The sequence below is a fragment of the Mustela nivalis genome (assembly GCF_964662115.1).
Source record: "Mustela nivalis genome assembly, chromosome: 3".
Taxonomy (NCBI): Eukaryota; Metazoa; Chordata; class Mammalia; order Carnivora; family Mustelidae; genus Mustela; species Mustela nivalis.
The window spans coordinates 127,910,935-127,931,440 of NC_139022.1; the positions used below are offsets into that span (position 1 = coordinate 127,910,935).

The 20,506-nt window shown below is 38.3% G+C and overlaps 2 protein-coding genes across 2 annotated transcripts in view; one reads left to right on the top strand and one right to left on the bottom strand.

The window, feature by feature from the left end:
- HMMR (hyaluronan mediated motility receptor) overlaps positions 1 to 9,109 on the bottom strand; it is a 39,673-nt gene extending 30,564 nt beyond the window's left edge. The window contains exons 1-3 of the mRNA XM_082724544.1: positions 8,938 to 9,109; positions 3,702 to 3,800; positions 3,174 to 3,253 (exon numbers count right to left, since the gene is read on the bottom strand). Coding sequence (XP_082580670.1) covers positions 3,174 to 3,253; positions 3,702 to 3,800; positions 8,938 to 8,983 — 225 coding nt within the window. The 5' untranslated portion in view covers positions 8,984 to 9,109. The remainder of the gene's footprint in view (positions 1 to 3,173; positions 3,254 to 3,701; positions 3,801 to 8,937) is intronic.
- A 174-nt stretch (positions 9,110 to 9,283) lies between these two features.
- On the top strand, positions 9,284 to 16,502 carry NUDCD2 (NudC domain containing 2). Its single transcript, XM_082724550.1, has 4 exons — positions 9,284 to 9,820; positions 11,841 to 11,889; positions 12,115 to 12,266; positions 16,010 to 16,502. The coding sequence occupies exons 1-4, from the start codon at positions 9,632 to 9,634 to the stop codon at positions 16,091 to 16,093; spliced, it is 474 nt and encodes a 157-aa protein (XP_082580676.1). The 5' UTR covers positions 9,284 to 9,631; the 3' UTR covers positions 16,094 to 16,502.
- The last annotated feature ends 4,004 nt before the right edge of the window (positions 16,503 to 20,506 follow it).

Below are 20,506 nucleotides of genomic sequence, written 5' to 3' on the forward strand. Positions count from 1 at the left end.
GCCTGCTTCTTCCTCTCTCTCTGCCTACTTGTGATCTCTGTCTGTCAAATTAAAAAAAAAAAAAAAACAACTTTAAAGATTTTATTTATTTATTTGAGAGAGAGAGAACACAAAGGAGGTAAGGTCAGAGGGAGAAGCAGACTCCCCACGGAGCAGAGAGTCAGATATGGGGCTAGATTCCAGGATCGAGACCTGAGTTGAAGGCAGACGTTTAATAAACTGAGCCACACAGGTATCCCTTGTCAGCTGATTCTAATTTACTTATTGCCTTTATTCTAAATAAGACACACAATTTTGCTCTATGTATTTTTATATCCAACAGCTTTTCTGACACAACGGCCCTAAACAGAATATCCATCTTTTCCACCTAAAATGGAAGAAAATGGATAAACATACTGCACACAACTTGTTTTATGTGCTTCTAAGTTGAGGGGGCCTACATCAGTCTCATATTTATTAATTTTCCACAGGATGGCATTTTCTATCAAGGATGGCCAATTATTTAGGGTTTTTTTTTTTAAGATTTTATTTATTTATTTGACAGAGAGAAATCACAAGTAGATGGAGAGGCAGGCAGAGAGAGAGAGGGAAGCAGGCTCTCCGCTGAGCAGGGAGCCCGATGCGGGACTCGATCCCAGGACTCTGAGATCATGACCTGAGCCGAAGGCAGCGGCTTAACCCACCGAGCCACCCAGGCGCCCTATTTAGGGGTTTTATACAAACCTGTATGCAATTTAGTTTTCTAAGAGTTTTAGAACTGTTTCTTTAAGAAATTCAAATTAGGGGGACGCCTGGGTGGCTCAGTTGGTTGGACGACTGCCTTCGGCTCAGGTCATGATCCTGGAGTCCCAGGATCGAGTCCCGCATCGGACTCCCAGCTCCATGGGGAGTCTGCTTCTCTCTCTGACCTTCTCCTCGTTCATGCTCTCTCTCACTGTCTCTCTCTCAAGTAAATAAATAAAATCTTAAAAAAAAAAAAAAAAAAAAAGAAATTCAAATTAGGAAATTTAAATCAACTTCTTAAAAAAAATTTTTTTTAACTTTAATTCCAGTACAGTTAATATACAGTGTAATATTAGTTTCAGGTGTACAATATAGTGATTCAACACTTCCATACAACACCAGGTGCTCATCAAGACAAGAACACTCCTTAATCCCCACCACCTATGTCACCCATCTTTTCACCCTCCTCCTCTCTGGTAACATCAATTTGTTCTCTAAAGTTAAGAGACTGTTTCTTGATTTGTCTCTCTCTTTTTGACCCCCTTTACTCATTTGTTTTGTTCCTTAAATTCTACGTATGAGTGAAATCATATGGTATTTGTCCTTCTCTGACTTATTTCGCTTAGCATTAATCTCTCTAGGTCCATCCATGTTATTGCAAACAGCAGGATTTTATTCCTTTCTATGGCTGAAGATTATCTCATTGTATATACATTTAAATCACTGTGTAAGAAAAGACTGTCTATATCAGTGCTGCCCTATAATATATCACAGACCACATACATATTTTCTTCTAGAGAAGAAATGGGGAGGAGGGGGAGGGAGAATCAGACCCCGCTGAGCGGGGAGCCCAATTTGGGGCTCAATCCCAGGATGCTGAGATCATGACCTGAGCTGAAGACAGGCGCTAAACCAACTGAACCAACCAGGCACCCCCACATATGTATTTTCAAATTTTCTAGTAGTTACATATATGTTTTAAAGTTATTTATTTATTTAAGCAATCTCTATGCCCCATGTGGAGCTCAAACTCATGACCTCAAAATCAAGAGCTGCCCACTCTTCTGACTGAGCCAGCCAGGCACCCTTCTAGTAGTCATATTTAAAAAGTAAAAATTTTAGTAATATATTTTATTTTACCCTAAATGTAATAACTATTATTTCAATTATTGTCATTAGTATAAAATTATTAGTGAAACATTTTATGTGTTTTGTATTAGGTCTTCAAACCTTGCTGTGTATTTTACATTTATGGCACATCTCAATTCAAATGCTAGATTTTTATCAGAAATAGCTATCTATGGGCCACCTGTGTGGCTCAGTTGTTTAAGCATCTGACTCAATCTCAGCTCAACTCTTGATCTCAGGGTTCAAGCCACACACTGGGCTCCAGACTGTAATGCTGGGTGTAGGGACTACTTTCCAAAAAAAAAAAAAAAAAAAGAGAGAGAGAGATTGAGAAATAGCTACCTATATTTAGATTCCATAAACTGTGCAGATGAAGAAGTAGGTTCATATCCCCAATATGTTAAAAAAAAAAAAAAAAAGAGAGAGAGAGAGAGAGAGAGAGATTGAGAAAGAAATAGCTACCTATATTTAGATTCCATAAACTGTGCAGATGAAGAAGTAGATTCATATCCCCAATATGTTAAAAAAAAAATTTATGTTTTCCAACAAGAGAATCAAGTACTGGTTTATAAATATATATTAATTAAAATTAAATAATATTAAAAATTTAGCTCTTCAAGTTCTCAATAGCCACATGTGGCTAATCACTTCCATACTGGATAATGAAACCCTTTATTATAAAATGAGAGACTTAGGTAATTGCTGAACAAATGAACAAGACTAAGCTTAACCTACAGTCTTGGTTTCCTAACTTTGAATCTTTTCCATATTAACAAATTTTTTTGGTAACTTCTTAAGAAACTACAACTTGCTTTATGAACTAATGGAAACAGTACAACATGTAGGCTATTGCACAAGCCATAACATGAAGTTAAGAATTTAATCTCCCACCACTCAAAAACTGAGAGTTTTTGAGCAGCACAACTCTTTAAGGCATTAGAATTCTTTTTCCTTTTTCTTTATCAATACTTACCTTTCCACACAAATAAAAAAACTAAAACAACTCAAAACCAAATCAAAGAACTGCAAACTTTTTAAAGGCTTACAAGGTGTTAGACAAATTACCTAGATAGAGAAATGACTGAGAAGTGGGTACCATATTGTAATTCTGAGCTATGCGCATGTTTAAACAATATATTTAGTAATGATGCAGCCAGAAATAAAATCTTGGTATAGTCCTAATGATAATATTTTTTATTAACTTATAGGTTTACTAATAACCTTACTTTATACACTTAATGCATTCTAGTCAAATAAAAAACCTTTCAGAAATATTTTCATGATTTAGGTGATAAACCAGCTAGAATATCAGAGTTCCTCACCTTTAATCCCAAAGTCTTAACTTTTCTTGCTGAAGCAGGCAGGGCAGCATCTTTGTCAACATTAAGATTTTGTTGAGATTCTATAATAGAATAAATTGTACAGATTCTGGTTGGTGCTTACATGTTTGAAACACAAACAAAATCCATTTCTAAATTTCTTATTGTAATTATTAGTGAAGTACAATTATTTGTACAAGTCCAAATAATTAGTTGCACAACACAATTTTCACATCAACATTTTTCTGATTTTCCTAATATTCCCTGACAGAAAGTTAAGGTGATTACCAAAAGGAAAACTATATATATGTGAGTATCTTGCTTAATTTTTCTGGTTATACAGTAGTGAAATGATCAAAGCATTATTTTATAGTTGACTCATTTGTAAATGCATCAAATAAGAAAATTAAAATATAACTGTAACTCCACCTTTTTACAAATAGTATAGAATCTTCTAATTTAAATACTATTAGTCATAACTTTAAAACTTAAGAGATCATATACCCATTATTTTACTTTGGAATCCATTACCTTTTTGTTTTTTAAATCTTTGTGATTTCTCAAAGGATACTGGTCCTTTCAATACTTCTGAAGTCTTAACATCATAAGCACCTGGAGATGGTGCACAACCTAAAGGAAACATATAGAACATTAATGTCTCATCTAATGTTCCTTATGATCTTACATGGTGATGAATGTAAAACAGTTATTGGATGTGAAACAGTTAAAAACTGTGTCATAGTAAAGTAATACAAATTTAAAATGCCATTAATAAATTGTTTATTTTTTCAAATGTAAAAATAGCACCCATCTGATAATACAAATAGGTCTCTCTATGAAAAACATCATTATCTTCCCAAATGCTCTTTATTTCAATGAGTCAAAGAAACACAGACAATTCAACAAAACAGCAAAGACAGTCTTGAGATAAACATCATTAAGAACAAGCAACATGGGGCACCTGGGTGGCTCAGTGGGTTAAAGCCTCTGTCTTCAGCTCAGGTCATGATCCCAGGATCCTGGGATGGAGCCCTGCTTTGGGCTCTCTGCTCAGCAGGGAACCTGCTTCCCTTCCTCTCTCTCTGCCTGCCTCTCTGCCTACTTGTGATCTCTGTCTATCAAATAAATAAATAAAATCTTAAAAAAAAAAAAAAAAAAGAACAAGCAACATGGCTTTGTTACTAAGGATTAAATCTAAGAAAAAAATATTTGGAATCAATTCTAACTCCAAGAGCATTAATGAGGCAACTACCATCAGAGTCTAGAAATGAAGCAACTAAAAGTCTAGCCTTCAAGGTTTAGTATGGAATAAAAATTTATAGTGATAATTCATCTCTGGCTAATACTGTCACAACAGGAAACTTATAAAGTCATGTTATACAAAGTACAAACTACTAGACAATATTTCTTTCTCTCTCTCTTTAAAAGATTTTATTTATTTATTTGACAGAGAGAGAGAGCGTGCATGCGAGAGACAGCGCACGCACAAGCAGGGAGAGCAGCGGGAGCGTGGGTGGGTAGGAAGCATGCTCCAGGCTGAGCAGGGAGCCTGACCTGGGACTTGACCCCAGGACCCTGAGATCATAACCTGAGCAGAAGGCAGCCATTTAACTGATGGAGCCACCCAGGCATCCCTGTACTAGACAGAAATTTATACAGTATAACCTCACTTAACTGGAGTCTCAAACTGAAGGCATTTTGGAGTGTTTATGCATAGTCAACTTGAGATCTTACTCTCAGGACTTAATAATAAAAATATCATTTTTATTATTGTTAGCAGAAGGGGAGCCTGGGTGGCTCAGTCAGTAGAGTATGGGACTCTTGATCTCAGGGTGTAAGTTTAAGCCCCATATTGGGCATAGAGCCTGCTTAAACAAAGAAGGTAAAAATATCATTAACATAAAGCTTTAACTGGTTGAGAATAGATTCATACTATTCACTGAAAAACTATTTTCTTCAGCATAGAGTTTCATGCAAATGAACATGAACTAAAAGGAGTTTGAACATTTGAAGGTAATTCCAGCTGTCCCTTAAGTGTTTTCTAAATGGAATGATAGGGGCGCCTGGGTGGCTCAGTAGGTTAAAGCCTCTGCCTTCAGCTAGGATCATGATCTCGGGGTCCTGAGATCAAGCCTCATGTGGCGGTGCGGGGTGGGGGGAGGGTCTCTGTTCAGCAGGGAGGCTTCTTCCTCCTCTCTCTCTGCCTGCCTGTCTACTTGTAATCTCTGTGTCAAATAAATAAATAAAATCTTTAAAAGAAATAAAAATAAATGGAATGATAGATAAGAACTTGTTGGTATACCTTGACTAGCATTGAAAAAAGTGAAACAGAGGCTCAGTGGATTAAGCCTTTGCTTTCAGCTCAGGTTATGGTCTCATGGTCCTGGGATTGAACCCTGTATCTGGCTCTCTGCTCAGTGCGGAGCTCTCTATGCTTGCCTCTCTGCCTACTTGTGATCCCTCTCTCTCTGTCTGTCAAATAAATAAATAAATAAAATCTTAAAAAAAAAAAGTGAAACACAATAGAAAATATCAGCATGACTCAAATGTAGCAAAGTGAAGCACTTTTTGTTTCAATGATAGCTGTATAAATATTAAAAAATCTATCCTGGATAGAGATACACAATTTATTTCTCACTCTAGGACACAATTAAAAAGTATTAAAATCATCCCTTTCATTAATTCTTAGAGGCCATAACAACATCAAGGAAGTTTCCATTCCTATACCTGGAATTAAGGTAACAAAAATAATGACACAAAAATTCCAATTCTGGGAGCTTTTTGATCTAAATGTGGTCAATAAGGAATTGAGATAGTGGGTTTCTAATCGGAAGAGAGTCTCAAAATGAAATACAGAATTCAATGAAGTATCTAAGGTAAAGACAGACTTACCAAAAAACATTAATCTTGGTTAGTTCAAATCTCTCACACTTTACAAACTGTTTACAACCTGGGATGAATAGGAGGCTGGCAGGGGTTTCCCTAAAATCAGCTTAAGGATGGTGGCACATCTTAGAGCACCTATGTTACTCATTTGCGATAAGGGTTGAGGGAGGCAGTGGGGAACATATTGTGTTTTAAAACAAACGAGAGATTTCCACCATTACTGTTAGCAATGCTTTTGGGGGGAAGAGGGGAGGAGGGTATGCAGAGCCTACGGTTATTCTGTGCTCTCTGCTTTCATCATCATTATTATTATTATTGTTAGTTTTAAAGTTAAGCTCTAGGCTCAACATGAAGCTTGAACTTACAATCCTGAGATCAAGAATCACATGTTCTACCTACTGAGACAGCCAGGGGCCCAGCTTTCTGTTTTTAGGAATGCTTCTGTGGGAAAGCAGGAGAAGCACCAGTCTAGACTCGTCAAAGCAGCCAGAAAATAAAATGATGTTGAAATCTTATATTTTGGGGCACTTGGGTGGCCCAGTGGGTTAAAGCCCCATATCTGGCTCTCTGCTCAGCAGGGAGCCTGCTTCCCTTCTCTCTCTCTGCCTGCTTGTGATCTCTGTCTGTCAAATAAATAAAATCTTAAAAAAAAAAAAAGGAAAGAAATCTTATATTCTGGTTCATCATTAGGTTTACACTCTCAAAAGGGGATATGGGCCAGCAAACAATGGGATGGTGGACACTGACTAAGCAGCATCAAGAGTTGAAAACAATTATAACCACACTTAACAAAAACTTCCTTAAAGACTAAAGAATCAAATTTGGTTGTTAGATTTAGGATTTAGATTGAAGAACTAGGTTGAAATCCAGCCTGTATGTCTAGCTTTTAATATACTTATCCACCTCACACCTCAGATAATGTACTTATCCATCTTCCATGTTAGACAAAACTGCCTGAAGTTAGGAACTCTCTTGATCATGCCGGTACCCCCAGTATTTAGCTTAAGGTTGAGTTGGGGAATGTGGTAAAGAAAACATACAAAGTCACTGGGATATGGGAATGGAAATAGAGTTTTGTGATTATCCCAGTCAGGATTCAAATTCATCTTTATATGCCAATTAATAGACATTACTATGGGCCAAGTACTTTTTAGCCAGAGGGAGAAGATCCTGAATAAGAACATTATACTCTCTCCTTTTCGAACCTAGTTTCAAGACCTCTGGAGTTACTTATTTATTTTTTAAAAAAGATTTTGTTTACTTATTGACAGAGACAGAGAGAGGGAATAAAAGCAGGGGGAGCAGCAGAGGGATAGAGAGAAGCAGGCTTTCTGCTGAGCAGGGAGCCCAATGTGGGGCTCGATTCCAGGACCTGAGATCTTGACCTGAGCCGAAGACAGATGCTTAACCGACTGAGCCACCCAGGAGCCCCTGGAAAGTTATTTTTATTTGAGGTTATGATTCTCCACTTATGAAACGGGAATAAAAAAGAGTATCCACCTCATAGTTGTTGGGATTACTGGAGTAATTGGAGAACTCACTACAGTGCTCACATATGCATAAAGCATCAAATAAATGATAATTACTCCTGAAACAGTGAACTTGGAATATTGTGCATTGGTAAAACCACTTTCATCTATTATAAAGAAAATAAACTCTCCTTAAAAGACACACTGCTGAGAGAACTTAGAGAAGGTTCTCTCAATATCCAGGAAACAATATATGCTTTGGTCTTTCAATTAAGAAAATAAGCTTGTAATAAAAAAGAAAGAAAATACGCTGTGCTGATCCGTTTGCTCTCTTGGCCTTCCTATGTGAGCAGAGTGATTCTTATTTACATTTGCATTTTGGCTAACAAGTTAAAGATGCAACAAGTGACCGCTAAAAAGGGTGTATTATAATGGCTAAATCATAGGCTTTGGTGTTCAATCAAACCACTTACTGGATGCTCAGAACAGTGACAAAACCGCTTTCCTCACATGCAAAATGAGGACAGTATCAATACCTTCCTCACTGGGCTGTTGGACTAGATAGAATAGGGAACCAGTCAGAATAGGGAACACCGTAGCATACAGTTTGCATGCATTCAATGATGTGTGCCTCACTAACCATATCAGTCTTCCAGGTGAGTGTGCTGACTATGAACCGCAGTGGTTAAAAAAAGCACACGATGGATTCATGGAGGCTTGATTTCTTGATTTCCTGTCTCAGTTCTGCTGGTTTGGTTCTGTAACACTGCGCAAATCTATGTCTCGGCTTTTTTATCAGTAAATAATGAATAATAGGATAACCTCTCAGGGATGTTGGGGAGTTTAAAAAAAAAAAAAAGAACTAATAATCAATGTAAATACTTACTATGGTGTTATTACTTCATTACTAATGTTTTCAGTAAGTGCTGCCACCATATTCTCACCCATAAACTGCTTTTTTTTTTTTTTTTAACCAATCATCCTTCTTTTATTCCCGAATGGAATATCCAAAAGAAATCCACAAGTTCATGCGGAAAGCCGCTGGTCAAAGGTCTCATCAGCGAGGTTTCCGCACTTGACCATCACACAGCTGCCAGCCGTTTCCTGATCCCGACTCCCTCTCCTCCGCTTTCCTTTCTCCACCGCACTAACTGTTCATTGGCTGTATTCTCCAGTCGAATGTAAACTCCACGAGGCAGGGGTTTTGCCTCATTCACTGCTGTATCCTTATCACTCTGAATAGTACTAGGCACGTAGTAAATGCTTAGTATGGCTTTTAGAAAAACTAATCAATGGAACGAGACCCATTGCGGCCCTAAAAGTTGCCTATTAGCCTCGGATGAAGGGCACCAAAAAGGGCAAGTGCGTCGTGACAACAAATCCCGACCCCCAGCTCCTTTCCCCGTACGCACCGGAAGGGTCATTGAATCGTTTCAAGGGCGCCTTAGGAAAAGACATGCTGACGCTCAGCTCCACAAACAGAAGGTCACTATCGCCCCTCCGCCACTTTGTGCCGCTTATTCCAGCCCACTCACTCCGAATTCAAACCTCCCGGCTTATTCCCCGCCCATCTCTAACGTCAGCAGATTTGAAAACCAAAATCCTGGGCACACCAATCCAGGACGGGAACACCTACGAGCATGCGCACCTGTCCTCGCCGCGCCCAATTAGGGCTTCTGTGAGTTTAGGTAACCAGCCAATAGAAGACTAGTATTGCCTTCCCCACCCTGGTCCAATCAGTCCTGGCGTTACTCAATTGTAATATACGTACTAGCAACATTTGCGCAAGCGCATTTTATAGCTGAGAGGTTCGAGGGTACGCTTTTGGCGTCATATTGGTGGCAGTGCAGGGAGTTCTAGTTTCACAGGTTCCGACCTTCTTCCACCGTTCTTTGGGTGTAAACTTCCCCGGATTTTAATTCTTTTAAACTGCCAGCGTCCTAAATGGCCACTGAAAAGGAAAAAGGAACATGCTGAGACATCAGCCTGCATCCCTGCGCATGTGCAGTGACCTGAGCTGCGAGTCCTGGGCGTGGCCTGAGCGTGGATACTTCGCGCTTGCGCTCCTCTCGCTCCGTGCGGCTGCTGCCGGGAGGCTCCTGGAGTATGTCGGCCCCGTTTGAGGAGCGCAGTGGGGTGGTTCCGTGCGGGACGCCGTGGGGCCAGTGGTACCAGACCTTGGAGGAGGTGTTCATTGAAGTTCAGGTGCCGCCTGGCACTCGCGCCCAGGATATCCAGTGCGGCCTGCAAAGCCGGCATGTGGCGCTGGCCGTGGGTGGTCGCGAGATCCTCAAGGTAGTGGCAGGTCGGGGCTTGTGCTCAGTTTCTTCCCGGCCTCTAAGTCCCAGGGTCCTAAAGTGCATTTTTTTTTTTTTTTTCCGTGAAAAGACTGTTGGAAGGCCGACTAGCTTCTTTGGTCGAAAGAGCGGTATCATTGGCCTGGTTTTGGTCTGCTCGGAGCCCCCTCTCTTAACTAGTCCCGAGTTAACGTAGAGATTTGAGTTTTCCGGCTTTATTTCTAAATCAAATGAAGCTGCTGCTTTTGTGCCTCTGCGGGTCGTCACTTAGATCTTTAAAGGAACAACTATTTATAGGACGTCTATTCCAGGCACTGATGAGTGTTGAGAGGTCAGCGGTGAACAAGACAAGTTTCCTGCGCTCAGGTCATGTTCTTGCAAGGAGGCATAATAAAGCTAACCTAATAAATGTTCAGGCAGTTACAGGACAGTAAAGAAGAAAAGAATAAGGATATCGGGATGAGGATTCAGAGATGTTGTCAGGTGGTTTATTTTTTTCATCAAACTTAGAAAAATTTTGCATGTTCGTGGAGTGGTTAAGGAGATAGTTTCAGAGGTGTTTGAAGAAAATACCACTTTTATTCTCATCATGTCTGTTGGACCTGTTAAATTCAATAACGTTGAAGTTAGATTTCTTTCCCACGTTAGATGCTCAAGGTGTTTGATGACAGTGTAGTGAAGTGGTGAAGGGAGATTCCTCAATGTAGGATACCTGGCTGTGTCATTTTTATAATTTTGTGACCTCGGGCAAGAGATTTTTCAGTGTGTCTATGCCTTCACCCACAAAGTATGGTAATTTTTTTTTTTAAAGATGTTATTTATTTATTTGACAGAGATCACAAGTAGGCAGAGGCAGGCAGAGAGAGAGAGAGAGAGAGGAGGAAGCAGGCTCCCTGCTGAGCAGAGAGCGGGATGCAGGACTGGATCCCAGGACCCCGAGATCATGACCTGAGCGGAAGGCAGAGGCTTAACCTACTGAGCCACCCAGGCGCCCCCAAAGTATGGTAATAGGATGATAGGATTGTTTTGAGCATGACATGGTATCCAGGGGAATTAAGAGCTTGGACTTGTTTCTGTCATGTAAGGAGTATACACTACATATGGAAATGCTTTAAGTGCCTCAGAGGAAAGGAAGATTCATGTGAAAGACATTTGATTTGTGTCAGTTTGGATCTTACTGACTTTTCTGGATAGTTGTGTGAATCATAGTTTCCTGAACAGTGGTTTAAGATTACAGTTCAAATTTCTTTTAGTAATTCCAGTAACTGTGGGAATTTAGCAGTAATTTCAGGATTTTAGGTATACATTTAAACCAGTAGGATTTTTTCACACTAATACTGACATATTGAAAAAATGTGTGTTTTTTTTTATATGACCTTTTAATTTAATTTCCTAAAACTTAAATTTGACAAGTAGCAGCAAATCAAAATGGATTTGAGCAGGTGTATTCTCTTTTTAAACTTAACGTTTTCCTGATTTCTTTCTTAAAACAACAGTTTCTGAAAAATCAGTCACAGCTAATCTGTATCAGAACTACAGTATGCACTTTAAAATTTTTTTGGTGCTGGATTGCCCAACAAAGAGTTTGAACCAGTTTTTTAAAGTTTAAGAGATACCATTTATTAATTTCAGCCAGAAAGCTCTTCTAGGAGTTCTTTTCAATAGGTAAAGTTAAATCATTTCAGATATTAATTCACATTTGGCTCTCTGATGAGTAATATTTATTCATCTTCTAACAATTAAGAAGCCCTGATCTTTCTTTAGAGGGCTCTGTGTTTTTTGTCATAGTAAATATTTCAAGCAAGGTAAACTTGGTTTCATTCCATTTTCTAGGAGGAAAGATAGGGTTATGCACCCAGCAATATGTTGGAAAGGTATAAAGTTTTATCTCCTTACTAACCAAACTAGATAGTTACATGTGGATTAGACAGAAAATTAGGAAAGTCTTAAATCATGAAAACCTTATAAAAATTAATGAAATATCAATGTTTTTAGTACTTTATGTATTTATTTTTCAGGGCAAGCTCTTTGATTCAACAATAGCTGATGAGGGAACATGGACTTTGGGTAAGGGTAATCTATAATTCTTGGAATGTTTTTTAAAAATTAATTTTGTCTTAGAACTTAGTAGGTTTCCCTCTGTTGTATTAGGTCCTTTGTCTTTGCAGCTTTGGAAGAGAATAGTAATGGAAATGTATTGAAAATAATTGTATGTCAAGATTACCTAATGATGTTTGAAAATACGAAATCCAATGATGAACTCTAATTTATTTGTGATTCTTATTTGTTTAGAGGACAGGAAAATGGTCCGTATTGTTCTTACAAAGACAAAGAGAGATGCAGCAAATTGTTGGACTTCTCTTCTGGAATCTGAATATGCAGCTGATCCTTGGGTGCAAGACCAAATGCAGAGAAAACTTACATTAGAGAGATTCCAGAAGGAAGTAAGTCAGAAGAATGTATGAATATGTATTGTTAAACATCTTAAAATCCTAGAATAATTATTATTGAAATTAAAACTCAAATGTAGTTACAAAAATTACAAAAGCTCTTTAGAGGTGGGGCGCCTGGGTGGCACAGTGGGTTAAGCCGCTGCCTTCGGCTCAGGTCATGATCTCAGAGTCCTGGGATCGAGTCCCACATCGGGCTCTCTGCTCAGCGGGGAGCCTGCTTCCCTCTCTCTCTCTCTGCCTGCCTCTCCGACTACTTGTGATTTCTCTCTGTCAAATAAATAAATAAAATCTTTAAAAAAAAAAAAAAAGCTCTTTAGAGGAATTTAAGTGAAATTGTTATAAAAATGACTGGTCTTTCTTTGTGTGGATTTTATTTTTTCAAATTTTCTGTAAAGGAATTTATTCGTACTGTCTTGATTTCAAAGTTTAAATTTATTTAATGTACACCAGTAGGGTAAGTGAACTCAAAAAATTCAGTCATTATAGGGGCGCGTGGGTGGCTCAGTGGGTTGGTTAAGCCTCTGCCTTTAGGTCAGATCATGATCTCTCGGGGTCTTGGAATCAAGCCCCGCATCAGGCTCTCTACTCAGTGGGGAGCCTGCTCCCCCCCCCCCCCCCCGCCTGCCTCTCTGCCTACTTGTGATCTCTGTCAAATAAAAAAGTCTTTACAAAAAAAATTTAGGGGCACCTGGGTGGCTCAGTGGGTTAAGCCTCTGCCTTCAGCTCGGGTCATGATCTTAAGGTCCTGGGATCGAGCTCCGCATCGGGCTCTCTGTCCTCGGGGAGCCTGCTTCCCCTCCTCTCTGCCTGCCTCTCTGCCTACTTGTGATCTCTCTTTCTCCCTGTCAAATAAATAAAAATCTTTAAAAAAATTAAAAAAAATTCAGTTTATAGACTTACATAGTGTAATGAAGTAAAAGTCCCTTTCATCAACATCTCTCCATTATGTGCTTGTCTTTTTTTTTTTTTTTTTTTTAAGATTTTATGTATTTATTTGACAGACAGAGATCACAAGTAGGCAGAGAGGCAGGCAGGGAGAGAAGAAGGGAAGCAGGCTCCTTCTGAGCAGAGGGATCATGACCTGAGCTGAAGACAGCTGAGCTGAGGGCAGAGGCCTTAACCCATTGAGCTACCCAGGCACCCCCTTTGTGCTTCTGTCTTATTTTTATCTCATTGATGTATTGGTTTGCTACTCTGTCTTTAACATAAATGCAGGATTACACTATGTGCATTGTTCATTTTGGTTTTTTTTCCATTTAATAATACATCTTGGGTCTCTTTTTCTACCAGTACATATAGATAAAACTTGTTCCTCTTAACTGCTTTAGAGTGTTTTCTAGTTTGAATGTACCAACATTATTTAGCTAATTTAGCTATTGCTTTTTGATAAGATTTGGATTTTTCAGTTTGTATCTTTTTGAAACAAAATTTGTGCTTTGATCTCTATAGAACTATCCCATGTTCTGTTAATTTATGTAGGAGAAGAATTACTGGATCAAAGCACTGTTAAAAGTTTTGATGGACAATTTATTTCTATCTGATGGTGATTTCCAAATACGTATCTCTAGTCTAGATTTTTTTCCCAAATATTGGAGTCACATTTCCAATTCAACATCTCCACTTCACAGTCTGACGGACATATCAGACCCGACATATTCAACATGAACTCTCTAACTTCCTGCTACCATTTCTACCTCTAGTCTTCTAATCTTGGTTGATGGAAACTACTTGATCAGACCAAAAAACAAAAATGGGGAGTTATCCTCCACTCCTGTCTCTCTCTCACACAATGTGGCCAATTTGTTAGGAAACCTTACTGGTAGTACCTTCCAAATATATTCAGAATTTGTCTACTTCTCACCACCAACTCTACTACCATTCTGATCTAGACCATCTGTAATGACTTGCCTAGATTACTCTTAAAACCTTCTAATTGTTCTCTTTTACCCTTGCCAACTACAGTGTTCTCAAAATACTGTAATAGTCCTTTTAGCATGCAGGTCAGAACACATTGCTTCTCTTCTCAGAACTCTTTCATTCTATCCAATCTGGTCCTCCATGATCTCTCCTTCTTCTACTAGGCTCCCCTTACGTTATTCTGATCTAGCCATACTGGTCTTTTTGTTATATTTGAACATTTTAGGCCATTCCTTTTCTGTCCTTTTGTCTACAGTGTTATCCCAAAACTTGGCTAACTTCTTCACTGAGCTCAATAAAGTATACTTTTGGGACGCCAGGGTGGCTCAGTGGGTTAAAGCCTCTTCCTTTGGCTCAGGTCATGGTCTCAGGGTCCTTGGGATTGAGCCCCGAATCTGGCTCTCTGCTCAGCAGGGAGCCTGCTTCCCCCTCTCTGCCTGCCTCTCTGCCTACTTGTGATCTCTCTCTCTCTCTTTAAATAAATAAAATCTTTAAAAAAAATGTACTTTATCTTTCATCATCCTATTTAAGTACTTAATCTTCTCATGTTCCTTACTCTACTTTGGTTTTCTTTTCTTTTTTCATCTTCTGTAACACTTAAACACCAACTTTTAACACTTTGGATCAGGGGCTCACAAACTGACCTACAGGTGAAATCTAACCTGCTGGTTGTTTCTTTGTTTTTCTTTTTTGATTTTTTTATTTTTTGAGAGAGAAAGAGAAATCACAAGTAGGCAGAGAGGTAGGCAGAGAGAGAGAGAGAGAGAGAGAGGAGGAAGAAGCAGGCTCCCCACGGAGCAGAGAGCCCGATGTGGGGCTTGATCCCAGGACCCTGGGATCATGACTTGAGCCGGAGGCAGAGGCTTAACCCACTGAGCCACCCAGGTGCCCCCTGGTTGTTTCTGAAGTAAAGTTGTACTGGAATACACCTGTGCTCATTCATTTGCATATTGCCTATCTTATAGTAATACCAGACTTAAGGAGTTATGGCAGAGTATATGGCTTTCAAAGCCTAAGATATCTAATTACTTGGCTCTTTACAGAAAACTTTGCCAACCTCTGCATAAAGTTCTGGTTTATTATTTGTGTCCTGTAAGAATGTCAGTCCACCAGTGCAGGGATCTTTGTTATGTTCACTCTTGAATTCCACATGCCTCTAATGGTGTCTTTTAAACAGTAGGAACTCTTTTATTTATTTATTTGACAGACAGAGATCACAAGTGGGCAGAGAGGCAGGCAGAGAGAGAGGAGGAAGCAGGCTCCCTGCTGAGCAGAGAGCCCGATGTGGGGCTCGATCCCAGGACTCTGGGATCATGACCTGAGCCGTAGGCAGAGGCTTTAACCCAGTGAGCCATCCAGGCGCCCCAGTAGGAACTCTTAATAAATGTTTGTTGAATAAATGAAATGCCCTCCAAAAAGACTAAAGTATGAGATAGTATTTCCTAGAATTGTTATGAGGATTGAATATGTTGATAAATGCATAGCTCTTAGAACGCTGCTTGGCATGTAATAAACTTAAAATTATGCTAGTTATTAAAATCTGTTTTTGCACTCATACTAAAGTATATGTTTGCCCATACACTTGTCAACTTGTAATATACATACTGATCTTTTAAGTATTTGTAGATCTGAAAGTTGAAATATACATCCTAGTTTTAAGTTCTATTTTGGTGATTACATCTTTTGACATATTTATTGGCCATGTAGATTTCTTCTTTTGTCAATTGCTAGTTTATATCTGTACCATTTCCCTTTTGAGTTACTTACATTTTTCCTTAAAAGATTTATTTTATCATAGTTTTTTTCATGTCTTTTAGAATCCTGGTTTTGACTTCAGTGGAGCAGAAATCTCAGGAAACTACACTAAAGGTGGACCAGATTTCTCAAATCTTGAAAAATAACTACTGCTTTTCTTTTGCTGCATTCTGTGGATCCCAGCAAAGTTGCCAACATAAAGGAACAGATTATGTGGGGGAAGGAAAATGTGGATACCTGCAGTTAACAAATTGCAAAATAGATTTAACTATGGTTCTAAAATTGCATTCAAATATCATTTACATAGGAAACATCTTAAATACTATGGAAACTATTCTACTGATATAGAGTAACTTTTTTTGGACTTGTTTTTTTGCTCAGCATGAAGTTTTATATGCTGCATTTTACTAATTTCATATTTAACCTGTATTTTTAATACAAAAAACATTAGGGTATAGATCATGTGAAATGACCGGTGCCTTCAGGGACAATTAAATTTTTCTTTCAATAAGTGTAATGCAGGAGTAATGTTCAATAAACTTTTCTAAATAGGAATTGTGCACCCCTTTGTGTAAGTATGCCAGTTCACACCAGGAGTTACATTACTGAGAAAAATTTTAAGGAAGGAAAAAGCCCACAAATATATTCTGAGTAAGTTCATTTTAAGAGTTAATGAAAATTTCTGAAGTAGTACATTATTCCTTGGGAGATGAATTTGTCAAGAAATTGAAAAATAGAAACTTAACAATCGGAATCAATTAATATAAAACAAACAGTGAAGTGAATGGGATTATTGGGTGAGTCCTTTGTATAAGACAAAAAAGCAAATAATTGGGACGCCTGGGTAGCTCAGTTGGTTGGACGACTGCCTTTGGCTCAGGTCATGATCCTGGAGTCCCGGGATGGAGTCCCGCATCGGGCTCCCAGCTCCACGGGGAGTCTGCTCCTCTCTCTGACCTTCTCCTCGCTCATGCTCTCTCTCACTGTCTCTCTCAAATAAATAAATAAAATCTTTAAAAAAAAAAAAGCAAATAATTAATGTTTATAAATCAGGAACATAATTTTGCTCTTCAGTGATCCAGACATATAAGGAAGGATTGTCTTAAAATTTTATTTCATTATTTTTATGTCCTTTTGAATTTTAAAATCTCTCTTAAAGATTTTATTTTTAAGTAATCTTTACACCCAATATGAGACTTGAGCCTGCAACCCTGAAATCAAGAGTTCCACACTTTACAAACTGAGCCAGCCAGGTGCCCCTGAAAAATATTTTTAATAATCCCAAATGTATAGCCAAGTTATATGTAAAGTAAAAAGGACTTTTCTTCCTGACTTGTTTGTAAGTTTATGATATGACACCGCATCATCTCTGAGTACCTTAGTATATATTTCCTTCAGAGGACATGCAGTTACATCACTACAATACAACCGTTAAAATCAGGAAATTAGCATTGGTACGTTATGACCATCTAATCCTCAGATCTTTATTGCATTCAAGTTTAACTCATTGTATCAGTAATGTTCTGTATGGCAAAGTGGTCCAGTTAGAATCATGTGTTGTCTTTAGATGTCAGTTGTCTGGTCTGCTTCAATCTGGAACAAGTCTTCATTTTTTTCTTGACTTCTACAACCTTGGCACTTTTGAATATTATAGGCTAGTTTTGTACAAAATCCTCATTTTGAGTTTTGTCTGGTACTTCTTCATGATTAGATTCAGGTTATGCATCTTTGGCAGGGATGTTACTGAAGTGATGCTGTGTTCTTACTGCATCCTATCGTGAGTTAGTAATTTTGGTACATCTTTTTTCTGTTAGTATGATCACTCAATAAGTGGTATCTGTCAGTCTTCTCCACAGTAAAGCTATTCTTTGTAGATTTGTAATTATTTTGTGGGAAGGTAGCTTCAGAGTACTACCCTCTTTCTCATCAAACTTCCAGTTTATTTGTATCTTTATTGATGCATAATTTCCTACTTTATTTAGTAGATTAGAATCTATTACTTGCATTATTGTGATGCTAAACATTTTTTTCTTGACTTAGCTAGTGGAAAACTATTTTAGATGACTTCTATGCCCTTTTGACATGTCCCATCATTATTTGAGTAATTTCTTATTTTCTGGCACAAGTTATACCAGACTTATGCTTTCACTGCCCTGATTGAAGAGTAAGCCATGTTTATAAGGTGCCATGCATCTCTTAAATGGAGAATTGTATTTAGAAGCCAAGATTTGGGGGTGCCTGGGTGGCTCAGTTTGTTAAGCAGCTGCCTTTGGCTCAGGTCATGATCTCAGGGTCCTGGGATTGAGCCCTGCATAGTGCTCCCTCCTCAGTGGAGAGACTGCTTCTCCTTCTCCCTCTGCCTGTCGCTCTTCCTACTTGTGCACTCGCTCTCTCCCTCTCTCTCTCTCTCTCTCTGTGTCAAGTAATTAAAATCTTAAAAGAAGTCAAGATTACTGTGCTAGTGAACAATTGCTATTTGTGTATAATGCTTATATATACAGCTATATTTATTTCTATATATCGAGAACCACGAGTTCACACAAACTTTCATGTCTAATCCCATGGAGTTCATTTTTCTTTTCTCCCTTTCTATATTTATAACAACAGTGAGAAGTTGATTCTGATTATCCTCAATATATTTGGTTCTTTGTTCTCGGTCATCTCAACGTGAGTGCCTTCCTTACTCTACTCAGGCTCCAACATCCTGCAGTGAGCAGGGATAGCCTCACTGTCTTGGACTCAAACACCCCATTGTGGGCCACTGAATCTGTCATACCCTTTGGCAAAATGGCCATCTTGTTCACTTTAACCAATAACTTTAGGAATAAGTTTTTGGGGAAGAGGCTTTTTTTTTTTTTTTTTTTTACATTGGCTTCTCTTCTTGACTTTCAAAGAAATTTATATTTTGAGTAAGCAGAATAAAATTAACTCTCCTGTTCATAGTATGTTTTTTGAATTTTTAGCATGTAGTTTCTGTTTATAGTTTTGTGAATTTTTAACATGTTAAAGGTATCTGTAAGCACCTTCAAAGTCAGGTGATTGAACAGTTAACAGTTAACAGTTACTTTTTTTTTTTTTTTTTTAAGTGAACTCTACACCCCACATTTGGCTCAAACTCGTGATCTTGAGATCAAGTGTTTCATGCTCTACCAGCTGAGCCAGCCAGGTGCCCCAAGAGTTTTAATAGTTTAATCACTACAAAAGCTTAATGCTCTCTCTTTGTAGTCATACCACACTCCTAGCTAGCCTCAAATGCTGGAAACCACTGATTAAGACGTGTATTTATAGTTTTGTCTTTTCAAAAATGTTTATCAGTGGAATCATATGTAATCTTTTTTTCTTAAAGGTTTATTTATCCATTCTAGAGAGAGAGAGTGAGCGAGCTTGGGGAGATGGGGTGGAGGGGCAGAGGGAGAAAATTCCCCAAGCAGATTCCCAACTAAACATAGATTCTGATGTGGGGCTCAATCCCTTGACCCATGAGCCCATGACCTGAGGGGAAACCAAAAGTCATGCCCTACTGACTGAGCCACCCAGGCACCCTTTTTTTCTTTTTAAACAGCTTAATTGAGATATAATTCATATATCATACATTTTGCCCATTTAAAATATATTAATTCAATGATTTTTAGTATAGTCATCTATTCAACCATCATTATAGTCAGTTTTCATTCTCATCATCTCAAGAAGCCCCATACCTTTTAGCTATCAACTCCCTCCACCCCCAACCAAGTGATAACTAATTTGTTTTCTATCTCATAAATTTCCCTCTTAGTGATATTTCATATGCATTGAATTATGAATTCAATAATAATAATATAATAATAATTATAATAATTATTGAATTATTGAATATGTGGTCTTTTGCTGCTGGCTTCCTTCATTTCGCACAGTGTTTCATCCATGTTCTAGTATGTCAGTATTTCATTCCTTTTCTATGGCTGGGTAATATTCCATTTATCCATTATCCATTTGTCAGTTGATTGACATTTGGGAGAATTCTACCTTTTGCCTATTATGAATCATGCTGCTATAAACATTCAAGTTAGGGTACCTGAGTGGCTCAGTTGCATAAGTGTATGCCTTCAGCTCAGGTCATGATCCTGGAGTCCCTGGATCAAGCCCCAAGTTGGGCTCCCTGCTTAGCAGGCAGCCTGCTTCTCCCTCCAACTCATGTGCCTGTGTGTATGCTCTGTCAAATAAAATCTTTAAAAAAAATAAACATTCAAGTATAGGTTTTTATGTCTATGCATATTTTTCTTATCTAGTAATAGAATTTGGAGTTACATGGAAACTATGTCTGATCATTTGAGGAATTTCTAGATTGTTTTCCAAAATGGCTACACAATTTTACATTCCCACCAGTAGTATTTGAAATTTCTAATATCTCCACAAATTTGCTGACACTTCCTACATGATTTTTAAAATTTTAGCCATTCTAGTGGATAGGAGGTGGTATCACACTGTGGTTTTGTTTTCTGTTTCCCTGATGACTATGTTGAGCATCTTTTCTTGTGCTTATGGACTATTTATGTATGTTCCTTGGAGAAATGTTCATT